The following is a 21,621-nucleotide window of genomic DNA, read 5'->3' as shown; positions in this document are numbered from 1 at the left end:
TTTATAAACCTCTAGCTTTGATCTTGGCTTTGGAGGCTGTGGGAAGCATGGTCGTTGAGACTTTGGGCTCTGAAGCCAGATTGCCTGAGTTCCATCCCAACTCTATTGCATATCAGCCTCATGGTCATGGGGAGGCTACTTGGCCTCACTGAGTCTTAGTTTTTATGTTCATTGTTGGAAGCACTTGATTATCTTTGGTCCTATTTATTTTATACTGGGAATTGATCCCAGGGGTGCTTTACCACTGAACTACATTCCCAGTCCTTTTAATTTTTTATTTTGAAACAGGGTCTCGCTAAACAGCTTAGAGCCTCACTAAGTTGCTGAGGCTGGCCTCAAACTCGAGATCCTCCTGCCTCAACCTCTGAGTCATTGGGATTGCAGGCATGTGCCACTGCACTCAGCTTGTTCCCATTTTACGTTTGCCTTTTTTCTGTTCTTCCCTCTGTGCTTCTCCCTCTATTTTTTTGCATCCTTGTGATCTGCCTTCAGTCTTTCCTGGAAAGTATTAGGGTATGGAAGAATGAGTGACTGGACAAAGAGAGTTTATGAATTTACCAATGGCTAATTGGCACAAACAAGTTTGGGAACACATTTGTTCCTCTCAAAGTCTTTTCTGATTTTATTATGAAAATTATCTTGCAATATTATTTTATCCTGAATCCTTATACAGTAATCCTTAGGCCTTTTTTTCTAGCATTAAGTAGTTTGTGAAGGTGTGGCTTGTGTGTGTGTGTGTGTGTGTGTGTGTGTGTGTTGGGGGTCGTGACCTTGAGAATGTTGAGCTAATCCACAAACCTGGCAATGTCTTCAGTAGAGCTGAAGTAAGCAAGCAAGATCAGCTTCATTGTATCACGAAGCTCTGATTTTGGAAAGTACCTTGGGTGTGTAAAACGCCAGGCTCATGTTCTCAGGTGCCAGATGTGGCAATTTGAATAAAAGGGTGGGAAGTGGATTTGGAACCTGTGGGATCCTAGGAGCCAGCCAAGTGGGCACTGGGGATCATCTGGGGACCCTGGTGCCCCCTGAATCCCTGTTGGCTTACACTCACACAGCAAGAGGACCCTGGCCATATGACAGGGAATGGGGAGAAAAGAATGTGAAGAGGTTGGGATGGGGGCAGGTAGAACTGAGATAGAGAAGAATAAATGGGATTGGCAGGGCTCGGGGCAAGCCTGACTTGGAGAAGGCCCTGGGAGCTGGGGGCTGAGAGCTGGGAACCAGGGGACGGTGGGTATTGTGCTCCCTGGTGAGTGGCTGAGGCCCTTGCAGCCCCCTAGAGTAGAGTTGGCTGTGCTGAAGGCACCCAACTGGCCGCCTGGGCCTGCTGGTTGACCATGACCTCTCACGGCAGCTGGTCTTCCTGTGCTCACCCACTCTGGGGAAAGGTTCCACTGTGTCCAGCCACTTTTCTGCTGAAAACTTCACCTTCAACATGGGCCCTTGTAGCCACCACCTAGGTAAGATTGTACTCATGGAAAACCCACTTAAACTTTAAACTCTCTGTGCCTCAGTTCCTGCATCTAGGAAAGAGGAAGAAGAACATACCTTTCTGATCAAGTGGAATAAAGCCTAACAAAAGCTGTGGCAGCAGCTGAGCACAGCTCTTGCAGAGGAGCAGGACCCTGCATGTGTAGCCACCCCTGGATCCTCCTCAAGCCCTGCTCGGCACACCTGAGGGACTTTGGCTTTCTGTTCCTGAAAAGTTCTGTGAAGTGCCCTTTTGTATCTGTGATCTTACTTGATCCCTATTAATCCATTTGTGACTTGAGGGCTGACAGAAGCTCTTACTCCCCTTTGGCTGATGAAACAAAGTGAGAACCAGAGAGATGCTGAAACATCTTCCTCCTAACAGCAAGTGGTGCTTTTCCTGGAACCCAAGTTCTGATTTGGGGCCCCGTGTCTTTCTACAGTGTCTCAAGCAAATTTCTCCTCCTTAGCTCCCATCTGAAAATGGTAGGAAAGGAGTGGGGATACCCCAAATACCTTCCAGCTCAGACACTGCCTAGAGCTGTGAATCTGACCAAGAGGGCCTGAGCTCTTGTCCTGGGCTGGGCCATGGGATAGGCTGCTAGACACAGTTGGGCATGTGGATCCACATATCAGCTGCCTGCTGCTGGACACATTCCCCCAGAGGCTCATTACGGCCACACTGGGTGGTGCAGAGGTAAACAGGGCACCTCTCAAGACAGATGGGGCCTGAGGGGTCCATGAACACAAGCATGGCCCTGTTCCAGTCAGACCCTGCTCATTAGCACCTGCCTGAGCAATACTTTTATTTTCTCATTCAAAAAATTTTAATAGGTAGTATATGCAAAATGGTCAAAGTTTCAGAGAATATCTGTTATATGCATGGAAAAGTCAGTCTCCTCCCATCTCTTTTCTCCCAGCCATCCTGTTCCCCTTCCAGGTGACAGTTGCTTCTGTAATTTTTAGAGATTTGCCTATAGGTATATATAAATATAGATGTCCCCCCAACTTGGAATGATTTAACTCAGGAATTTTTGAGTCCATTTTGGGTCCAAAAAGCATAGCTGTACAGCCATTCTGTTTTTTACTTTCTGTATAGTATATACAGTATTGTACATGAGCTATTCCACTCTATGTTATAAAATGGGCTTGGGTTGCTGATTTTGTCCAAGGGTAGGCTCATTATTTATGGTAAGCTAGGTAGGCTAGGCTATTTGGTAGGTTATGTACATTTTGACTTTCAATATTTTCAATTTACAATTGTTTTATCAGGACTTAACTCCATTGCGAGTTGAGGAGCATTTATATGCAAAATCAAGTGAGGGCTAGGCATATGTTTAAATATGTATATATAAATATAATTCTCCATAGTATGTTGCTATTTGTCTCTTCAAAGACAAATAGCAACATACTATTTACATGCTTCTAGTTTCGCTATTTTTTAGAAACAAGCATTTCTTGCAGATTGTTCTACATCAGTAGAATACTGCTTCATTCTTTTTAACAACTACAATGGTATTTCTCTATGTGGGGTATCATAATTTATTTTAAAAACTCTTCCCAATAACTTGATTTTAATATTTTTTCTTTGTCAAAAAAGCCTGCAATGAGCATCCTTGCATACATTTATTTGTGTACGAGTGGGCCTACACCTGCAGGATAAATCCCCAGAAGTGGAATGGTTGGCTCCACGCATGCAGATTATGAATTTTAAAAGAGGAAGTCAAATTGCTCTCCAAAGAGGTTCATGTCCCTAAGTGAGGAAACCCGCTTCCCCACAGTCTGCCAGAGTGGAATATCAACCTTTAAAATATGATAGATGAAAAATTGTACATTGTGGTTTTAACTTGCTTTTTTTCTAAAATGTACCACTTGAGTTGGTTTGTGTGTATCCTGCCACAACTTTTCTGGAAAGCATAAGCTTTTCAGGGCTCTTCCAGGGCCCGGGAGTGGCTGGAGAGGACATTGGGCAGGCGTAGGAAAGCTCCCCTTCTTTCTTTCTTTGCACTCTTGCGGGGTGTTAGCGTCCACGTCTCAGGCAGGCAGCACTTTACTCTAACAGAGCTTCAGCACCATGCACCTCAGTTGTCTCACAGCAGCTCTGGGAGGTAGGTGGGGACCATCTTATTATGGAAGAAGTTGAAGCCCAGAGGAGTGGAGTAGCTTGTCCTAAATCACACAGCTAGTATCAGCAGAGCTTGAACCTGAACTTGGTTCAGCTGCTTCCTGAAAAGGATATCAGTAGCACAAACTGATCAGGAACTAGTCACTTTGCACATTTTCTCCTTTGCTGCTCAGAACAACTCTGTGAGTGAGCGCTGTTATTAGGCTTGTTCCTCAGGTGGAGAAGTTGAGGCACGGAGGGCTGAGGGCTGGGTCTGAGGTTGGGGAGCTGGAATCCTCATCCAGGGCATCTGCCATCAAGCCTGCAGACCCACCTGCTTTGCTGACCAGCACCCCACCCCTGTGCATTTCCTCTTTTCTTGGGGTGGGAGGGAGGTGTCCTGGGAATTGAACTCAGGGCCACTCGACCACTAAGCCCTATTTTGTATTTTATTCAGAGACAGGGTATCACTGAGTTGCTTAGCACCTTGCTTTTTCTGAGGCTGGCTTTGAACTTGTGATCCTCCTGCCTCAGTTTCCAGAGCTGCTGGGATTACAGGCATGTGCCACTGCGCACAGCTATGCATTTCCTCTTACCCCACAGGTGCCTCCAGTGTGTTTGGGAGATTCTGAGCATTTTGCTCCATTTATTCACCAGATCAGTGGTACCAACACCTTTGTGCCAGGTCCCACTTCTGTTCCTCCAGTCTGTGCCTCTGCTATTCACGCCATCCTCCCGCCACCTGGGCCCAGGATCTTCCTCTTTCATTGTATTTCTTTAGGATATTTCCAGAGCCACCACTAGTGCCAGGTACTGCTCTTGGTGCCAGGGAGACAACGAGGAACAAATCCTACGAAAGCTGCTGCCCTCAGGGAGCTTCTGTTCTAGAGCAAAGAGTTTCTGATTCCAGGGCCTGGGCACCTCTCCAGGTCCAAGTCCAGTTCTCCCTCCTGCTGGGCTTTGTGTCTTTCCCTCTCCTGCCCTATTCCCTGGGACAATGGTACAGTCTAGTGGCTGTTCTAGAGTTCCTGGATGTTGTCTCCTGGAGACCTGCTTTCTTTCTCCAGATGCCCCCAGGGGTGTTGCTGTGGGCTCAGGGCAGGACCCTGGGCCACTCCTGGGGGCTTGTGTGTGCATGCACGTGATTCACCGCGCCTCACCGCGCCACATGTCTTTAAAATTACGGTGCCCATTTCCTGCTGAAATAATTTCCACAAAGAGTGGCTCCTATTACCGCAAGAGGCGTGCAGACGTCATGATTTATTATTATTTATGGTCCCAGGGCCTTGTTTATGCAAGACGGGTTAGGTGCGTGCGATAGAAATGCCATTATGCAAATGACATTGAATGTCCTTACTGCGCCTAAATAATTTTTGTGTTGGACGATTAAACCTCATCTGTTATTGATATGGGCTGCAGTCGGGCTATTACAGAGTCCCAACAGTACTTACTCCCAGTAATGGGAAAATTGAGAGAGAGAGACCAACACAATTGCCTCAAGTGGGCTGTGATGGTCTGGAAGGAGTAGAACATCTCAGAGGCCCGAGCAGAGGGAGCCACCGGCTCCTCAGGATAAATAAGGAAGGCAGCGCCGGGCAATAAATTAAGTCCGGGTTTGAGTGGGTGCCTTGGAGGATTTGCGGCCTTCTAGTCTCGTGATTTAGCTATTTGATTTAGTCTGGGGACTAGGCCTCATGCTGAGGGAGCTGCCAGCGTGGAGAGGAGGGGACAGAGGACGAGGGTGGTCACAACGATGCTGGGCATCCAATCTGCTGCACCCACACGATGCGGGCTCCTGCGAGCACTTGCCCGCACACTCTCTTGCTTGCTCTCTCTCTCTCTCTCTCTCTCTCTCTCTCTTTTTTTTTTTGACACAGCTGTGAAGTCCCATTTTGATCAGTGTTGATAGCTTATGAATTCCAAAATTGACAAAATTTACAGAAAAATGAGGATAATCCATCTTCCTTAGCAGCCTGTCAGGAGCTGGCCATACTTCATAATCTCCAATTACAGATGCTGTTTTCCGACATTTACATGCAGATATTAGAACCAAATGAAAATGAGAAACAAAGAGAGAATGGAAATGCAGCTATTTATATGTATAAAAGACAAACAGGTAAATTTGAGACATTTAGATTGGATTTGGGGGTCCCTCCAGGAGACTGGAAAGAGACAGCCTTGGCAAGTGGGGTTTGAGAACAAAATGGGAAGACACGTGGCCTCAGTAGGGCTGCCTGTGGTCCGGCAGTTTGGGTTAAAGATGAATCAAGCCTGTCCCAACAACCGAGGATGCTTGCCTGGGAGTGGGGGGCTATATATAAAGACTCCCCCAGGACTCTAAGGGGCCCCTGGGGACCACCATGGCTCACTGCACCATCAAGTTCACATATACTTCACAAAAGGGTGAGTTTAGAATCTTTCACATTTAACGATAATGATTTTTTAAAATGGTGGTGATGGAATCTGCCTTTGGAGTCAGCTTTTCCTCCAAGGCAAATTTCAAAAAAGTTGGCATATTCCGGTGACAAATCGCATAAACTCCCCCTGACATGGGGATTCAGGAAGGTGCCCCTGCTTGTTGTCAGAAGGACTCTGGCCAGGTGCACAGGGAGTTGCACCAATAAACTTTTAAAATGGGATATAAATAATAAAATTAATGGGGAGAGAAGGAGCCCTGATAGATGGATCATCCCCGCTTCCTTCTCGAGGCTAGTCTGGCTGAGAGAGGAGGGCCTGGGAGGAGGCTCTGTAATGAAAATGTTCTTCCCATAAAATTGAAGGGAGAACAGGCTTGTTGCCCTCGCAGCTGTATGTGGCACTGGCTTCTGGAAAGCCAGGGATATTAATTAGCACTGCTTTGGATTAAACTCTCCCAACCATGTCGGATGGTACGATTTTTCTCTTTGTGAGCTTGACACGGGGTGGCAAGGAGAAGCCTGCCTGGATTTTCCCAGCTTCTTGTTTCACTGAATTTGTCTTTTATTTGGGGGCTCAAACCTCTTCCCCTCCTGGAAGTGAAAATGAGATATTTTGGGGTTTTTCCAGGACAGTTGGGCAGAGGGAGGCTGCCCAACGGAGATGGTTGGACAGGGCGATGTGAGCATCTCGGTTGCCTTTGGCTTGATGGCTTTTGTTTGTGTGTAAAGCCTTTTCTAGCCATCAGTTTTATGTTGTTTGAGGTTTGATTTGTGGGAGAGAGGTGAAGGAAATAAAATCAGGAGGCTGAATTAATATATGTGTGTATAGGAGGGAGAAAAATGAATAGTTAAAAATCAAACTCAAATAGAGCCTTCAGGAGAAGTGTGTTTGTTTACATGTATAGTCTCAAGGCAAATGGCTTGCTTGTTTAGGTAAATTATAGGTATTAGCACAAAAAAATGATTATCATGCTTTGTTTCCTGGTCTGAAGTGCAAGCTTCATGGAATTAACACTGCAAAATGCAAACACATTTCCATAATGAAAAGCAGAGGTTCTTAAACAAAGTTAACCTTGATTAAAAGGCATATAAGCAGTGAACTGTTTCCACTTGCTAGTTTTCTCTCTTTTATGAACATTCTCTAAAATCCGGGCTTACCAAGAAGAGCTAAAACCTGAGACGAGCATTGACTTCCTTTTAATTTCTCATCTTTCTAAAAGCCAGAGTGTCACCTTCGGTAAAGAACAGAGAGGGCTTGAACCAAGCCATGAGTCAGAAGCTTGATTTTTCCAGTGGTGCGAACAATGCCACATGTCACCCTTTATTTCTTTATTGTTTCCCACTAATGTTGATGCTGGCATTCAATCTGGGGATGGCTGTCCTCTGAGTTTATCATATAGGAGCTCTCTGCCTAAAATGAGAAGAATAAAGGATAAAAATCAACACCATCCATGGCTGAACCAATCTGGAAGCTTTTTCTAGAATTTTGGTTCTTGAGCCAGGATCTAATTAATGGATAGATAAGATAGGGACCAAGGGAGGGAGAGAGTACTCATCAGGGTGGGCGTGGGGAATGGCCAAGCAGGGGTTCAGAGTCAGGAACAGGCAGGTTATCTGAAGATTAAAATGTGGGAAGATGCACCTGGTACAGCAACTGAGGTCCCTCTCTGGGCTCTATCTTTTATGAGACAGTTTAGAATCAAGACAGAGAGCTCAGACTTTGGCAGAACTTGAGCTTCACCCTGCTCTGTGACTTACCCAAACCTCAGTGACCTATCTCTAAACTTCAGTGTTCTCGCCTTCTAACTTGATGGGGCAAGTCATAGTGGCAGAGCGAGGTGGTTCAGAGTGGCGTCCATGACCTTGGACTTTGGGGTCACTCTGCTGGGGAGTTATTTGAACACATGCACATTATTTTGGTTCTTTGTGCCTCATTTTCATTGTCTGTAAATGTGAGTTAGTAACACCCCATAGGGTTGTTGTCAAGATTGAATGAATGTTGGGCTGAGGTTGTGGCTCAGTGGTGGAGCGCTTGCCTCACACGTATGAAACACTGCGTTTGATCTTCAGCATCACATAAAAATAAATTAAAAAATATAAAAAGGTATTGCGTTCATCTACAACTAAAAATATATAAAAAGATTAAATAAATTTATGTATTTTTATACCTAGGGCTGTCCCCAGAGTGTAGGACACATCCAGTGAATGCAAGCTTTTTGATTGTGATTAAGGTGTGAGAGGGTTTATTTGAGGGCTGGTGGAGTCTTCCGAATTGCAAATGGAAGAGTCTGAATTCACCAAGAGGGCCTGGTCCCAGCCTTCTTTTTTGGAGATTTCTGGGAATCTTCAGTGACAAAGAAGGTACTCCTTCCCCAGGGAGTCTTTGCAGAGAGCACCCCCCTTTACAAAGTTTGTTCTGACAGGGAGCAGAAGAGACAGAGAGGTGGCCTTTGGCCTGAGGGGAGAGATAGATAGAGATAGAGATAGAGAGAGAGAGAGAGAGCACGAGCATATGTATGTGTGTGTGTGTGTGTGTGTGTCCGTGTCCACATAGCAGTAGTGGACTAGATGTGACGGGGGAGCCCCAGAGAACACTTGTTGGAACTGGATCCTCAGAGAGCATCCTCAAGGCCACTGGGGGCCAAGGTGAGTCCTTTCTCACAGCCAGCGCTGTGTGGCCACCATGGAGTAGCTGCTTCGAGAAGCAATGAGCTCCCCATCATAGCGACACACATTTGGTGGGTTTTAAGCATCAGGTAAAGATTAGCCTGTATAATCCCTGAACTCCTTTGGGGCCCTGAGGTTTGAAGCTTACCAAATTTTTTTTTTTTTTTAAAGAGAGAGTGAGAGAGGAGAGAGAGAGAGAGAGAGAGAGAGAGAGAGAGAGAGAGAGAGAGAGAGAGAGAGAAATTTTAATATTTATTTTTTAGTTCTCGGCAGACACAACATCTTTGTTGGTATGTGGTGCTGGGGATCGAACCCGGGCCTCTCGCATGCCAGACGAGCGCGCTACCGCTTGAGCCACATCCCCAGCCCCTTACCAAATTTTTATAAGAGGCCGGGGTAAGAAAAGGGCTTCCTGGTTAATCATTGCTAGAAAAGTTTCTCCTCAACAGAAACCACAGTATTTGACTCCACTTCCCTCCCTGAAGGCTTCTCCTGCTTTCCCACTCTGTTGGGGAACCTTCTGGGGTATGCTGCAAGGGGGACCTGCAGGCTGTACCCAGAACAGTTGTTGGGGAGATGAGTGATTTAAACTTTGCACATCTCTTCCTGGAGACCCCTCGATTCTACTGCAAACCCTTTTGATTCAGGCCTGGTCACAGGTCTGGAGAACCAAAAGAATAAAGAGCATGACTCATCCATGCCCAGGGTACTTGTGGATGAGTAAAAGCACTTTGACATCATCTATCCTCTCGTGATCCCAGGAAGCACCTCTGATACCAGGCCATAGTACCTGTCCCGGTCACTTAGTTCCACAGGCATTGATCAGAGCAGGCATTGCTGTCACAAGGATGAGAGAAACACAGCTTCTCCTTATAAAGCTCACACTCTTTAGGGGACCCTAAACAGTATGCAATGTAGAGTGACAGGTGTTTAGCAGACATCTGCAAACTCAGTTGTTTTAGAAACACAGAGGAGAAGAAATCATGGAGGACTTCCTGAAAGAGCGAGGCCTTTCAGAACCCTTGGCAATTCTTCCTCTTCATTAATGTGAACAGGAATGCTTTGAGGATGATGGAGTACTTTTGCAAGAGATAGTCATCATCCTTCCATGCTAAAACCATGTTTTTGCTTTGTTACTTTTTTATTTTTTGGTACCGGGGATTGAACTCAGGGGCTCTCTACTACCGCTGGGCTACATCCCTAGCTCTTTTTAATTTTATTTTGAGACAGGATCTCACTGGATTGCCCAGACTGGCCTTGAATGGGCGATCCTTCTGCCTTAACCTCCAGAGTAGCCTGGATTTTAGGTACTTTGTCACTTTAAAAAAAAAAAAAGTAACTTTTTATTCTGAGATAATTATAGATTCACATGTAGTTGTAAGACATCATACAAAGAGATCCCATGTACCCTTTACCCCGTTTCCCCCAGTGACATAATCTGGTGAAACTGTACTCAGTAGTACAATTGGCCTGTTGACAGTGATAGACTCAGGACACAAAGCAGTGCCATCACAAGGCTCTCTCCTGTCATCCTTTGCAGTAGACTTTTTAAAAGTGCTTTTCTTTTCTTTTTCTTTCTTTCTTTTTTTAAAATCTATCTGGCCCTGGGAACTCAAAAAAAATGGAAAGGAAAAAGCCCTGCCCTCCAGACTTGACATTCTCATCACTCCCTATTTGCCTTCTCTTGACCTTTTGAGGCCGATTGTATGTCCCCAGGTTACAAATGAGAAAAGGAACCTGGAACAGGAGCCTGCCTACTGTCACCTACCATGAACTTGGCAGAGTCAGACTTGACCTCTGTCCTGCTTGCCTCAGTGGGCTCCCTGCCTCCCCTGATGGCTGCCAGATCTCTGGATTTGGGGGCTTGGGACAGAGAGCAAAACCTTCACCAACCCACAGGGTGAAGCCTAATCCTGGACTGAGGCTGCGTCAAGGAGAGCCCAGTGCTCAGGGTGGGGACCCTACTCTGACTTTAGTGAGGTGTCGGAGTCAAGAGGGCCCTGGCAGTTCTGAGCCATGAGTTAATGGCAAGTGGAGTCACTGTCAGGCCTGGGCGGGGAGGGGTCTATCCAGGTTGCCCCGGAGACCAAGGCAGAGCCGGGTCTCCAGGCTCCCTGTCAACCCGTCTAATCCTGTGATCAAGACAGGGCTACTCCCTCACGGACTTTTCCAGGTGTAGTTTTTGTGTATCCAGGGTTAAAAATGTGGACCATGGCTTCTTCTGGCCTCCGCCTAGCAGGAGCAGTAGAGTTGGGTCTGCGGCCTGCCTGCTTCCCTGAAGGAGGACGTCCCACTGAAAGTGTGTGAGCTTTACCCTCAGGGCCCGTGTGGTGTAGTCATCTCTGATTCTAGCTCTGCCTCTGCGGCTGGGGACTGGCGCTGAGCTTGGCATCCGCACACCTGGGCTCCCCTCTCTGAGCTCTGTTTCTGCATCTGCTCGCACCCCAGGATTCCCAAGGACGTCAGGCACCTGCAAGGACGTTGCCAACTGGAAAGTGCTAGGCAGACAAGAATCTGATGCATGCTGTGTTTGAAACTTTGGAGTCCCTGAAGATGCAGGGGGCCTGGCGCTGGAGGAGCAGGGCAGGGGCACAAGGAAGAGAAGAGAAGGTCAAGAGCAAACTCCTGGCTGACCTTGACCTCTTGGATTCTCTCATTATCCCACAAGTATTTGTGGACCACCTATGAGTGCCAGCAAGAGTGGCTGTGAGTCAAACATGGGCTGGCTGGATTTTTTTTTCTTTTTTTTTTTTAACTTTAATTATGGAAACTCTGAAAGGAGATGAAATACTAGTCTCATCCCCTCACCTGGATGCAACAGCTACCAACTCCAGTCTTGTTTCACCCATACCCCAGATCTCTCTGTACTCCACTTTACTTTTGAATGAATTTATTGAAGTATAATTTTATACCATAATATTCACTCATTGTAAGTGTGCAAGTCAGTGGCTTTTAGTAAATTTAAGGCGTTGTGCAACTATCACCACAGTCCAGGATTAGAACAGTTCCTTCTCGCTAGAAAGATATTTTGTGCTAGTTTATAAGTTAATCCCTGCTGCCACCCCCAGATCCTACCTGCCATTGCTCTGCTCTCTATATCTGGAGATTGGCCATGTCTGGACAGTCCATATAAGTGGATGTCATTGCTACCTGGCTTCTTTCACTTATCAGAGTGCTTCTGAGGCCCATCCATGTTGAGGCCCATTGACGTTGTGATGTGTATCCTTTGCACTTTTGATTAGAATTCCGTTGCATAGCTATACCACATTATGTTAAATGCACTTTATTTTGAAGCAAACTCCAGACATTGTGTCACTTCATCTGTAAATATTTTGGAATGAATTTTTAAAAGACAAGACCATTTAAAATACATAATTGTTGCTGGGTACAGTGGGGCACACCTGTAATCCCAGTGGCTTGGGAGGCTGAGGTAGGAGGATTGCAAGTCCAAAGCCAACCTCAGCAACTTTGCAAGGCCCTAAGCAACTTAGCAAGATCCTGTCTCAAAAAATTTTTTTTTTTAATTTTAAAAAATTATATATATTTTAAAGAGCTCGGAATGTGGCCCAGGGGTTAAGCACCCCTGGATTCAATCCCCAGTACCAACAATAAATAAATAAATAATTGCAATATCATTATCACACCTAAAAAGTTAGCAGATCCCTTAATGTCATAAAAATACCCCATCAGTATTCACATTTCCAATTGTTCCATTTTATGTCGTGATGGTTTTTACAGTCTGTTTGCCTGAATCGGGGTCCATGTTGTGACAGATTGATGTGTCCAGTCTCCTTTAACCTATGGACTCCCCTCTGACTTTCTTACCTTTCATTTCATTTGTTGAAGATGGAATCCATACATTATATAGCCATTGATAGTGGCAAAGGGGGTCAGCAGTAGAAGGGACTTACAGATCATTGAATGGAAGTCCCCACGCAGGTGGGAAGCAGTGAGGGGAGGGGCCTGGGGGCAGATCTTTCTGCTTCCTCAATCTCAGTCCCCGGGCCTGAGGACCCTCCTCCTTACTCTAGCCTCCACCTCCTCTGGGTAGGTGTGCAGGGGGCTGGTGTCTGGTCCTCAGGATGGGAGTGGTTGGCCTGGCTCTGGACAGGTTCCTAAGGGCCACCCAAGGCTGGGCATTGTGCCTGGAGGAGCCCTGCAGGTGATGGGGAGGCCTCCAGGCCATCTGAGTCGCTGGCCCCGCTGTCCGGACTCCGGTCCCGATGCCGGTCCCGATGCCATGCGCTCCTTCTGTGGTCCTCCTTCTCACGTGTTTGTTTCTTCTCTCCTCCATGCTGTGGCAGTGGTGCCCCGTGCTGATGGGACAATACTTGGTGCAGCCCCAGGCAGCCCTTTTCCAGGTAATTTCCTAGGGACCCAAATGATGCCCAGTGCGTACTTTCTTTCCTCCGGAGTCCTTTGCGAGGATTCTTGAACATCTCACTTTGCATAGTTTGCAAACAGCGCTGAGATTCTCAGAGCTCCCACTCATAGGAGGAGACAGCTAGGAATTAGGATTAAAATACCATTTTACTCTTTCTTCCCTGTGTGGCTTTCTCACTGGAGCTGGCCTTGCTTGCTTCACACAGGTGAGAAAGGGGCTAAGCCCTGGCTGTGACCACTCCTATCCCGGTGTTCTTTCTATTGCTGGGTATAGATTATACATGACATGAATAAAAATTAACTAAGGAAGTCCATCCCATCTCCATTTTTTCACATTGGGAAAGAGACCCTGAGTATCCTCTTGACTGATGTTCGAGAGAATAAAGCTTTCCATTAACTGGAACATGGTGTCTATGAGGGGGCTAGTGATCTTGACCTTGACCTTGAGGCTTTATTGGAGTCTGTGGTGGTAGGCAGAAGAAGTTGTATCCCAATTGGTAGCATTGAAGTGGGTGGTCTGTGAATTGCTGACCTCAGTTCATTTCTCTTCCTGAGTCTGGGGCAAGGACAAGCCCCAGGGGGTCCCTAATGAGAAGAGAGCAGAAGCCCCAAGATGATATCCTAAGAAAGAGCCCCAAGGACTCAGAGCACTAGGACACAGCTACTGTGGGACACAGCTACTGCCTGTGACTGTTAGTTGCTGGGGTGGTGGTGGGTGGGATGGGACAATGCTCCCAAGGGTATAGGCATGCTGACACCTTTTTGCAGGGTGACTTATGCATTTCTCTGCCCCCATTGGCCAGCCCGTGGCTTCCCAAGTAGCTATGAGGAATGCAAGTAGATTGCTACTGTTAGCAGGAGAAGAGGCACCCGTAACGCCTTCTCTACTCTCTTCTCTATTTTCTTCTCTTTCTTCCTTCTTGCCCATCTTTCTTTTTCTATCATTCGGTCTCACCCAGCTTCCACTTTCCCAAAGGTCTTGAGGTGGCCTGCAAAATAAGCTATTACGTGTATTTAAATGAGTGAAGTGTGAAAATAAGTTCAGAAATTATGTAAAGAGGAAGATAACTGTACCAGGAGTCAGCAATGATGTGATCATGGTGGTCGAATTTGACAGAGTTTCCTGGCAGCAAAGCAAAAAGGGATATGCAGTGGTTTCTAAAGTTCTTGTTGTTCAGTCAGAAGCAAATTAACAATTCATCAAGGGGAAAAACCCCCTTTTTTTCTGGTACTGAAATGCAGAAGTGATTGATGAGAATCTGAATATTCTAGTGGGCAGTGTCTGCAGACCAGTCCTTTGGCCAGGTGCAGTGGCGCATGCCTGTAATCCCAGTGGCTCAGGAGACTGAGGCAGGAGGATGACAAGTTCAAAGCTGGCCTCAGCAACTTAGTGAGACCCTGTCTCAAAATGAAAAATGAAAAAGGGCTGAATGTGGCTCAGTGGCTAAGTACCCCTTGGTTCAATCCCTGGTACCAAAATACAAAACAAAACAAAAAGAACATAATCTTTGTATGGTCCTTTTCTTTTCTTTTCTTTTCTTTTCATAACAAATGTTGAATGCCTAATATTCCATCACATACCAGAGAAGACACTTCCCCAGAGTCTAATTTTGGACAGGGACATTGTTTTCCAGTCACCTGACTTGATGAGGGGTAGAGGTGAGAGGAGGGCAGAAGATGTTGGCATATCACTTGGAACTATTGTCCAAATACCTTCCAATTAATTCTTGAGAGCTGTGACTTATATTGTGCTACTGGGTCATTCATTCAACAAACACTTTGGGACCGGTATGTTCCATGTTCTCAAGGCAACCAGGAGGGAGACAGACAAACAGCCATTATGTGTGATGGGAAGTATGATAAAGGAGGTCTTTCTGGAAAATACCAAGTGTGGAAGCAGAGTGAGAGGGTAGTTACTTATTTTTAGGGCTGTAGGGCCAGGAATGTCTTGGAGGAGGTGACATTTGTGCTGGTTTTTGCAGACAGTATAAGAGTTCTCTCAGTGACTGAGATGGGTTTCCAGGCCGAGGCAGGACAGGTCCTGGCGTGCCTGAGAAGCCTCTGGTGCAGTAATGCTCTGGGGAGCTCCCGATATTGGAAAGATGCAGTTGCCTTTAAAAAAAATCACTGGCAGCTCCAAGGGTTAGACAGTGATGAGGATTTGGGGAATAACTGGGCATAATGAAATGACAGCATCCCCTGGCTCATGCAGGAGCAGAGACGTAGAATCCCATCAACGAGGAGGGGCTGGGCTTCAGGCAGGACTGGCCAGGTGGTGAAGTGGGAGGCACAATGACAAGGGGCATCTGAGGCCTCATTCCAAGTCCCCCAAGCCGCAGCTCTTAGGGAGGTTTGCTTTACCTGCTGGGAGCCGGTGGGGGTTGAGTCTGGAGTTTTGGGACCTCCCCAGGTATGTGTCGCACAGTAGAAGATGTCCTGTCTTGAAGAGATGATCCAAACCCAGCCTCTGGAGTGACTAGATGAACTTGGATACTGAACTTATTGACTAAAGCAAAATCAAATAGCAATTTCCATCTGGAAAGTAAAGACACTCTGAGGTGGGGTTGACGGTCCCTTTTGAGGTTCTCCAGGGCATTGGTGCCGCACCTTTGGGGGAAGCAGACTTCCCCTTGAAGATCATACCAGAGAGGGGAGGCTGGAGGCCGGGAAGGGAGCAGACCTGGGATGGGTGGGGAGGGCGCAGGTGCATTGACTCAAGGCTGGGGTGCCACCCGGCTCCGAGGGAGCACTCACTCACTGCGCAGCCGCGTGTTCATGTGCACCCCTTGTGGTCAGATCCCAGTTATCTACCTTTCCACTTTGACCCTTTATACTTCCGCCCTCTCCAGCTAGTGCATGTGTCCTGCCTGTGGGTCACTCCTGTCCCATCACCTTGGAGCCTTCCTCTAGTCGTTCTCAGCCTGGTCAGGGATTGCTCATAGCAGGGTAAAAACAGCCTGCCCCAAGACCTTTTGTGACTACTCCCTGCCCCGTGAGAATGGCTCTGTGCGTTTATTTTTCTTGGCTGGAATTTCTGGGGGCCCATGTGTCTTTTCTCTTGGGATTTGTCCAAGAACAGGTCTGGTCTCACAGCCCATGTAGAACACAGGAGGGTTGAATACTGGAAGGAGCACAAATCCACTATGCTCAGACCTCCAGCAGGGTATCTGGGAACCCGTCCCCAGGGACCCAGAACCTCTAGAAGATGCCACCTGAGAGCCTTGCAAAGGCGTTTTGACCTCCATCTTTGCAGTGCACTAAAGGAGCTGATTCCCGTGAGCTTTACTTCCAAATTCATCGTTAGCAAATTAGGAGACTAATGCCATACCAAGTTCCATCCTACAGGAACCAAGTCTAGACAGTGACCTTTCCCCAACGGCTCCCTGCTGCATACAATGAAGGTAGTGTTTTCCCAACACCGCTGGCCATAACTTAGAGCAAGAAATGGAGTTTTATCTCCATCTAACACACATACAGCCACTGATATGTACAACAAAGATTCATAAACTAGGTCTTGCCTTTTCTACGTGTGAGAGCCTTGGATATTTTCTGTTCTCTTCAATTTTCGTTTCCCTTAAAAAAATAGTTGGGACCACCATATTGATCTCACCACCTCTTAATGAGTCAGGACCAATAGTAGTAAAATCATTAGGGTCATTGTCAAGACTATGAAGTTTGATGGACCAGGGTCGAATCCTGGCTCTGGGACCTAAAAACTGTGTGACCTCAGGCAAGTCACTTCCTTCTTATAATAAGAGTCTCGATTTCTCCATCAGTAAAATGGGGACAACGTAGGCTATTTCATGGGCGACTGTGAGGATGAGGTGGGAGGACACAGGTAACGCTTCTGGTGTAGATAGAGTAAGTGGCTGATAAGCTACTGATGTGCTGGTGAGGTTGCTGTCTCCCGGTACCAATTGGCAGGGCCAGCAGGTAGAGTGGGACTTGTGCCTCCCAAGTAATTGTAGTCAGGAAAGGCTGCTGGAGGAGGAGCCCTATATGAGCAGCTGGGGACAAAAAGGCCCTCAGTCCCTCTTCTATGAAGGACAGGCTTATGCCCAAGGACTTTTGGCTGGACATAGAGCTGGCCACATTAGATGCCTTTGCTTTTTGCATTTAGGTCTCTAATCCACCTGGGATTGATTTTTGTGTCTGGTGTAAAGATCCAATTTCTTTTTTCTCCTTGTTTCTGAATGGATAACCAGTTACCCCACACTGTTTATTAAGGAGTCCATCCTTTCCCTCTGATTTGTATGTCTCCTCTCTCATAGATCAAGGTTCCATATGTGCACAGATCAGTTTCTGGCCTCGGTTCTGTTTCATTGGTCTATTTATCTGTCTCTGTGCCAATACTGCACTGTCTTAATTACTGCAGCTTCATAGTGATTCCTGATGGAGGTAGGCCCGCCCTCCGGCCTTGTTCTTCTCCCTTAGAAGTCCCTGGGCTCAATTTGGGTCTGGGCTCTTCTCTACGTGTTTTGGCATCAGCTTCTGCTGGAAGATGATGGATGAGCCCAGGGCATTCTGGATCAGCTGTCCTCAGGAAGCATCATCTCAGGGCCCCGGAGCCTGCAGCACCTTCTGGACACATGGCTGCCATCAACCCTGGTTGGCATTGAAGCTGCCTGGGAAGTGCTTTCTAACTAATTTACAGAGAAAAGTGCCAGGATCATGCCTGACCTGAATCCCTTCCGCCTGCCCCTTGCCCAGTGTCTGCTTTGGTTTCCCTCTGGTGGCTTAGTCCTCAACATCCTACCCCAGGGGCCTGCAACCCCTTACAGAAAACTGCTTGCTTCTCTGTCCCTGTGTGCCAAGGACATAACCTTGGACACACAAGGATGTGTCCCCCATGGCAATGCCAAGGTCCTGGGAAGCTCCCCACACCAAAGCTTGGCAGGCATAGCCAAAGTCTTTGGCTTAAGTGTTTGCAAATGCTTTCTTTAACCAAAAATAGGCGTGGGGTTTGGTGAGAGGAAGGGATGCATGGCTCATGTTTGTAATTTGATTTGTCCTTGAATGGGAAGATGCAGTTTGGTATCTTCCCTGCTTCCTCTGGAGGCCATTCTGACATGACTTGGATGGCAAAGAAATGACTCGTGATAGGCTCTGATTTCATGAAATGGCCTAAAGAAAGGAGCATGGCCACTGCACGGGGTTGGCATGGACTTGATGAGTGGGACTGTGCACCCCAGGGTTTCCAGCATCCAGATGATTACTTGCTTCTAGAATTTAAAACCATTTGCCAAACTGACTCAGAGAGCTTGATGTATGGGATTTATGGTGACAGTTTATGGTAACTCATCCCCTGAGCTGATATTCTGCCTGTTCTATCATGCATGAAGCCCTTCTACCCTTGGGCCTCAGTTTACCTGTCTGTGAAAGAGGGTCTAGCCCGGATGAGCTCCCAGTTTCTTTTAAACCCTTGTTTTTACAGTTCTATCCTGTGGAATAGAGAGCACAGAAATCAAACACACTGTTCTGACTGCTATTTATACCTGGCTTTGGTTACTGATAACTCCTTCTTGGCATTGAGGGGGACGGATGCCTCTGGCTATTTAGGTCTGGGCCAGGGGAACCTGCAGGCCACAGGGTCTAATTTCTTGAGAAATTGCCCTGACCCCCGCTCCCCTCTTCACCTGGGGACCGTTGTTACTTGTGGGCAGCTCTCCTTCTGTCGAGCCGAATCCATCCTTTCAACAGCAGAGGAATCATGAGCCCCCGTGGGCCTCAGCACAAGCATGGACTAGCCCAGCTGAGTGGCTCAGCCCAGAACATGGTGGTGGCGTCTGATTAGGGGGCTTCAGAACGGGGGTGCTGAGGTGTCTCTGCTTCCTCTTTCAGACCACCGAGTATTCAGCCATGGCCTCACTGGCCGGAGGACTGGACGACATGAAGGCCAACCTGACCAGCCCCACCCCTGCGGACATTGGGAGCAGCGTGCCGGGCCCACAGTCCTACCCCATTGTGACAGGTGAGGGTAACAGGGATGAGGGGAAGAACGGCTTCTTGGTGCTTTTGGACATGACTGGCCATTTACTTAAATGAGGTTATGAGGTCCTGGAACAGGTCAGGGGGAGACTGCTGGGGCTGCAGTTTTGGCTGTGATGAGACATAATTGTACATTGTTCTGATAAAGCCAAAAGAGAACAACAACAACAAAAATTGGGAGGGCAGTGCCTGTGAGTGGGGTCAAGTGTTCAGAAGTCTGGGATTTATCCCTCTCCTAAGCCAGGCAGCCCTGCTTGGTGCCAGCTTCAGGGAGGGGTGGAACCCTTCCCAGGTGGTATTTCGATTTTCTAGACAGGGGATGAGTCAAGGAGGCCAGAGGCTTAGGCTGGAAGATGCTGGGTAGGTGCCAAGCAACTGCCTTCTTGGAAGGCCCAAGGCAGCCAGGATGTTCACTGTCCATTTGAAGATTGAGTCTGGGCCCTGGGGCTGGGGTGTAGCTCAGTGGTTGAGCACTTGCTTAGCATGAGCCAAGTTCTTGGGCTCTGTCCCCAGAAGGCAAAGCAAAAGAGTTTGGCCCTTCCACTCACAACTGGGTTTGTACCTGCCTCTTTCTAGCTGTGCAATCTCAGGTGAGTCATGTAAGAATTCTGGGCTGTGGTTTTCTGATCTGTATGATGGGAATAGCAAAATCCTGCTGCCCAGGGCTGCTGGGAGGATGAACACATTCCTGGGTATAAGGTGCTTTGACTCTTGCCTGGCACACAGTAGGTACCCAAGAAATGGAGCTAATGTTACCCCTCTCTGAACCCTTTTATGTGGCCTGTCACCGTTGGGCTTGTTGCTGCAGAGGACCCCTCTCCATAGCTCCATCGCTCTTCCCCATGGAACCCCAGGAACAGGCTCAGCGGCCATCTCCAGGGGGTTTCCCAACCTGGCAGGCAGGAGATACAAGTAGACAGTGGGGGACTGATGGGCTGCTCTTGGGCTTGAGCACTGGGTGGGGGTTTGGCCCGATCTCCCCACAGGCTGGTGTGCAGAACACAGTGAGTAGTGACAGAGATGAGGAGTTCTCAGATGTGCAGGTGGGCTGTGCGTGCATCAGGGATGCTGAGAACTGGATCTGGGTTGGAATTTTAGTAGTAGGGATGGGCGAGATAGGAACTTAGTCCCAGGCATGCCTTAGGCCAGAGCAGCAAGGCAGGGAGGGCCAGCTGAGGCCTGAACCTGAAGGCCAGTACTGGGGCTCAGGCTGAAATAGCTAGGGCCCTGTTTGCAGGTCTGGATACAGGTGGTCAGATGGGCTGGCAAGAGTGACTCGATCCCAGTGCACCTGAGGTGGGGTGGAGCCTGCAGTGCAGCTGAGCTGTGGGTTGGGAGAGGTGAGCAACGGGGTCAGGAGCCAGGGAGCTTCAGTCCGAGTGAACTTTTACACAGACGTTGAATGAGGTCTTCTCTGCTGGTGTCAGCAGGGTCCATGACAGGACTTCTCCCAGCTTCCCATTTTGCCCAATTTAAGGGGTAAGGAGAAGAGTTCAGTCCCCTAGAACCTGATCCTTATTCTTTTCAAGGAAGCACAATTAGGGAGGTGGGGGTGGGAGAGTGGAAAGAAGACTAGACCAGCTTGTAATAATCGTCACGGTCACTTCCTTGAGTGCTTACTGAGTGCTAGCCACTCTGCTAAGTGAGTTTGTTTTACCCTCAGGAGAACCCTGGGAGGTGGGTCCTGTTATAAGCATGTCTGTTTCTTGCCTAAAGAACCAGGACAGTTGAATATTTTGGCTAAGGTCATAGGTAGTGATCAGTGGCACTGCAGTGGACACCAGGGATTGTGCAGCTGTCCTCTCTACCACATTGGTAATCTGGGGGCCCATCTGCCACTTCCTTGCTGTCTGCCTTTGGAAAACTGAGCCTCAATTTTCCATCTGTGAAATGGTCCTGGTCTTTCTGGGTCCTTCCGATGATTAAATGAGATTCCAGAGGTGACCACACTGCAGAAAGAGGGCTTGTGATTAGAATTGGGGTTCAACCAAAAAAAGAGAACTGGGACTCATGCGGAACTTGGGCTTAGGCAAGTCACAAGAAGACTTTACATCTGTTTGTGCACATCCTTGTGGATAATAATCCAGTGAATCAAGGCCAAGGACTCCTTTCTGAAGTGCATGTCTATAGAAGTGGTCAGCTAGTGAAAGAATCATTTATCACCTAGATATGTCTAATTGCCTCACACAGGGCTTTAAGAAAATTTGAGCCACACTTAAAAAATAATATGAATTTCTGGCTTCCCTTAAAAAATTAGAAGAGCAGTACCACTGGGCCATCTCCCACATGGCCATGGGATATTAGTGTCAGCAGCAGCGGCCTCTCAGGACAGGCCTGCACAGCCCTCAGCCAGCAGCTCCCGATTTATCCTGTAATCCCCACCTGGAGAAGCACTGGAGTTGAACAGCCCGACCTACAAGGTTGGCGCTAGGGCAACGGGTGGGTTAAGTGTCCTGGCACCTGCAGAGGGTGCAGCAGGCCTAGGCAGCAAGTCTGGGTGTGGATTGTATTTTCAGGTAAAGGGCATTCATATCTTAAAGTCACATAATAGAGTAGGAAAAGACTGTAAGTATCCTAAAGTCATAAATATGC

At 47.6% G+C, this 21,621-nt stretch overlaps 1 protein-coding gene across 1 annotated transcript in view; it reads left to right on the top strand.

Annotated features, from left to right (window-relative positions):
* Pax5 (paired box 5) overlaps positions 1–21,621 on the top strand; it is a 174,809-nt gene that overhangs the window by 67,103 nt on the left and 86,085 nt on the right. The window contains exon 5 of the mRNA XM_005326287.4: positions 18,883–19,012. Coding sequence (XP_005326344.2) covers positions 18,883–19,012 — 130 coding nt within the window. The remainder of the gene's footprint in view (positions 1–18,882; positions 19,013–21,621) is intronic.

The sequence above is a fragment of the Ictidomys tridecemlineatus genome, chromosome 4 (genome assembly GCF_052094955.1).
Source record: "Ictidomys tridecemlineatus isolate mIctTri1 chromosome 4, mIctTri1.hap1, whole genome shotgun sequence".
NCBI lineage: Eukaryota > Metazoa > Chordata > Mammalia > Rodentia > Sciuridae > Ictidomys > Ictidomys tridecemlineatus.
Note: the sequence above shows the minus strand (reverse complement) of the source record. Positions and strands in the feature narration are given on the sequence as shown.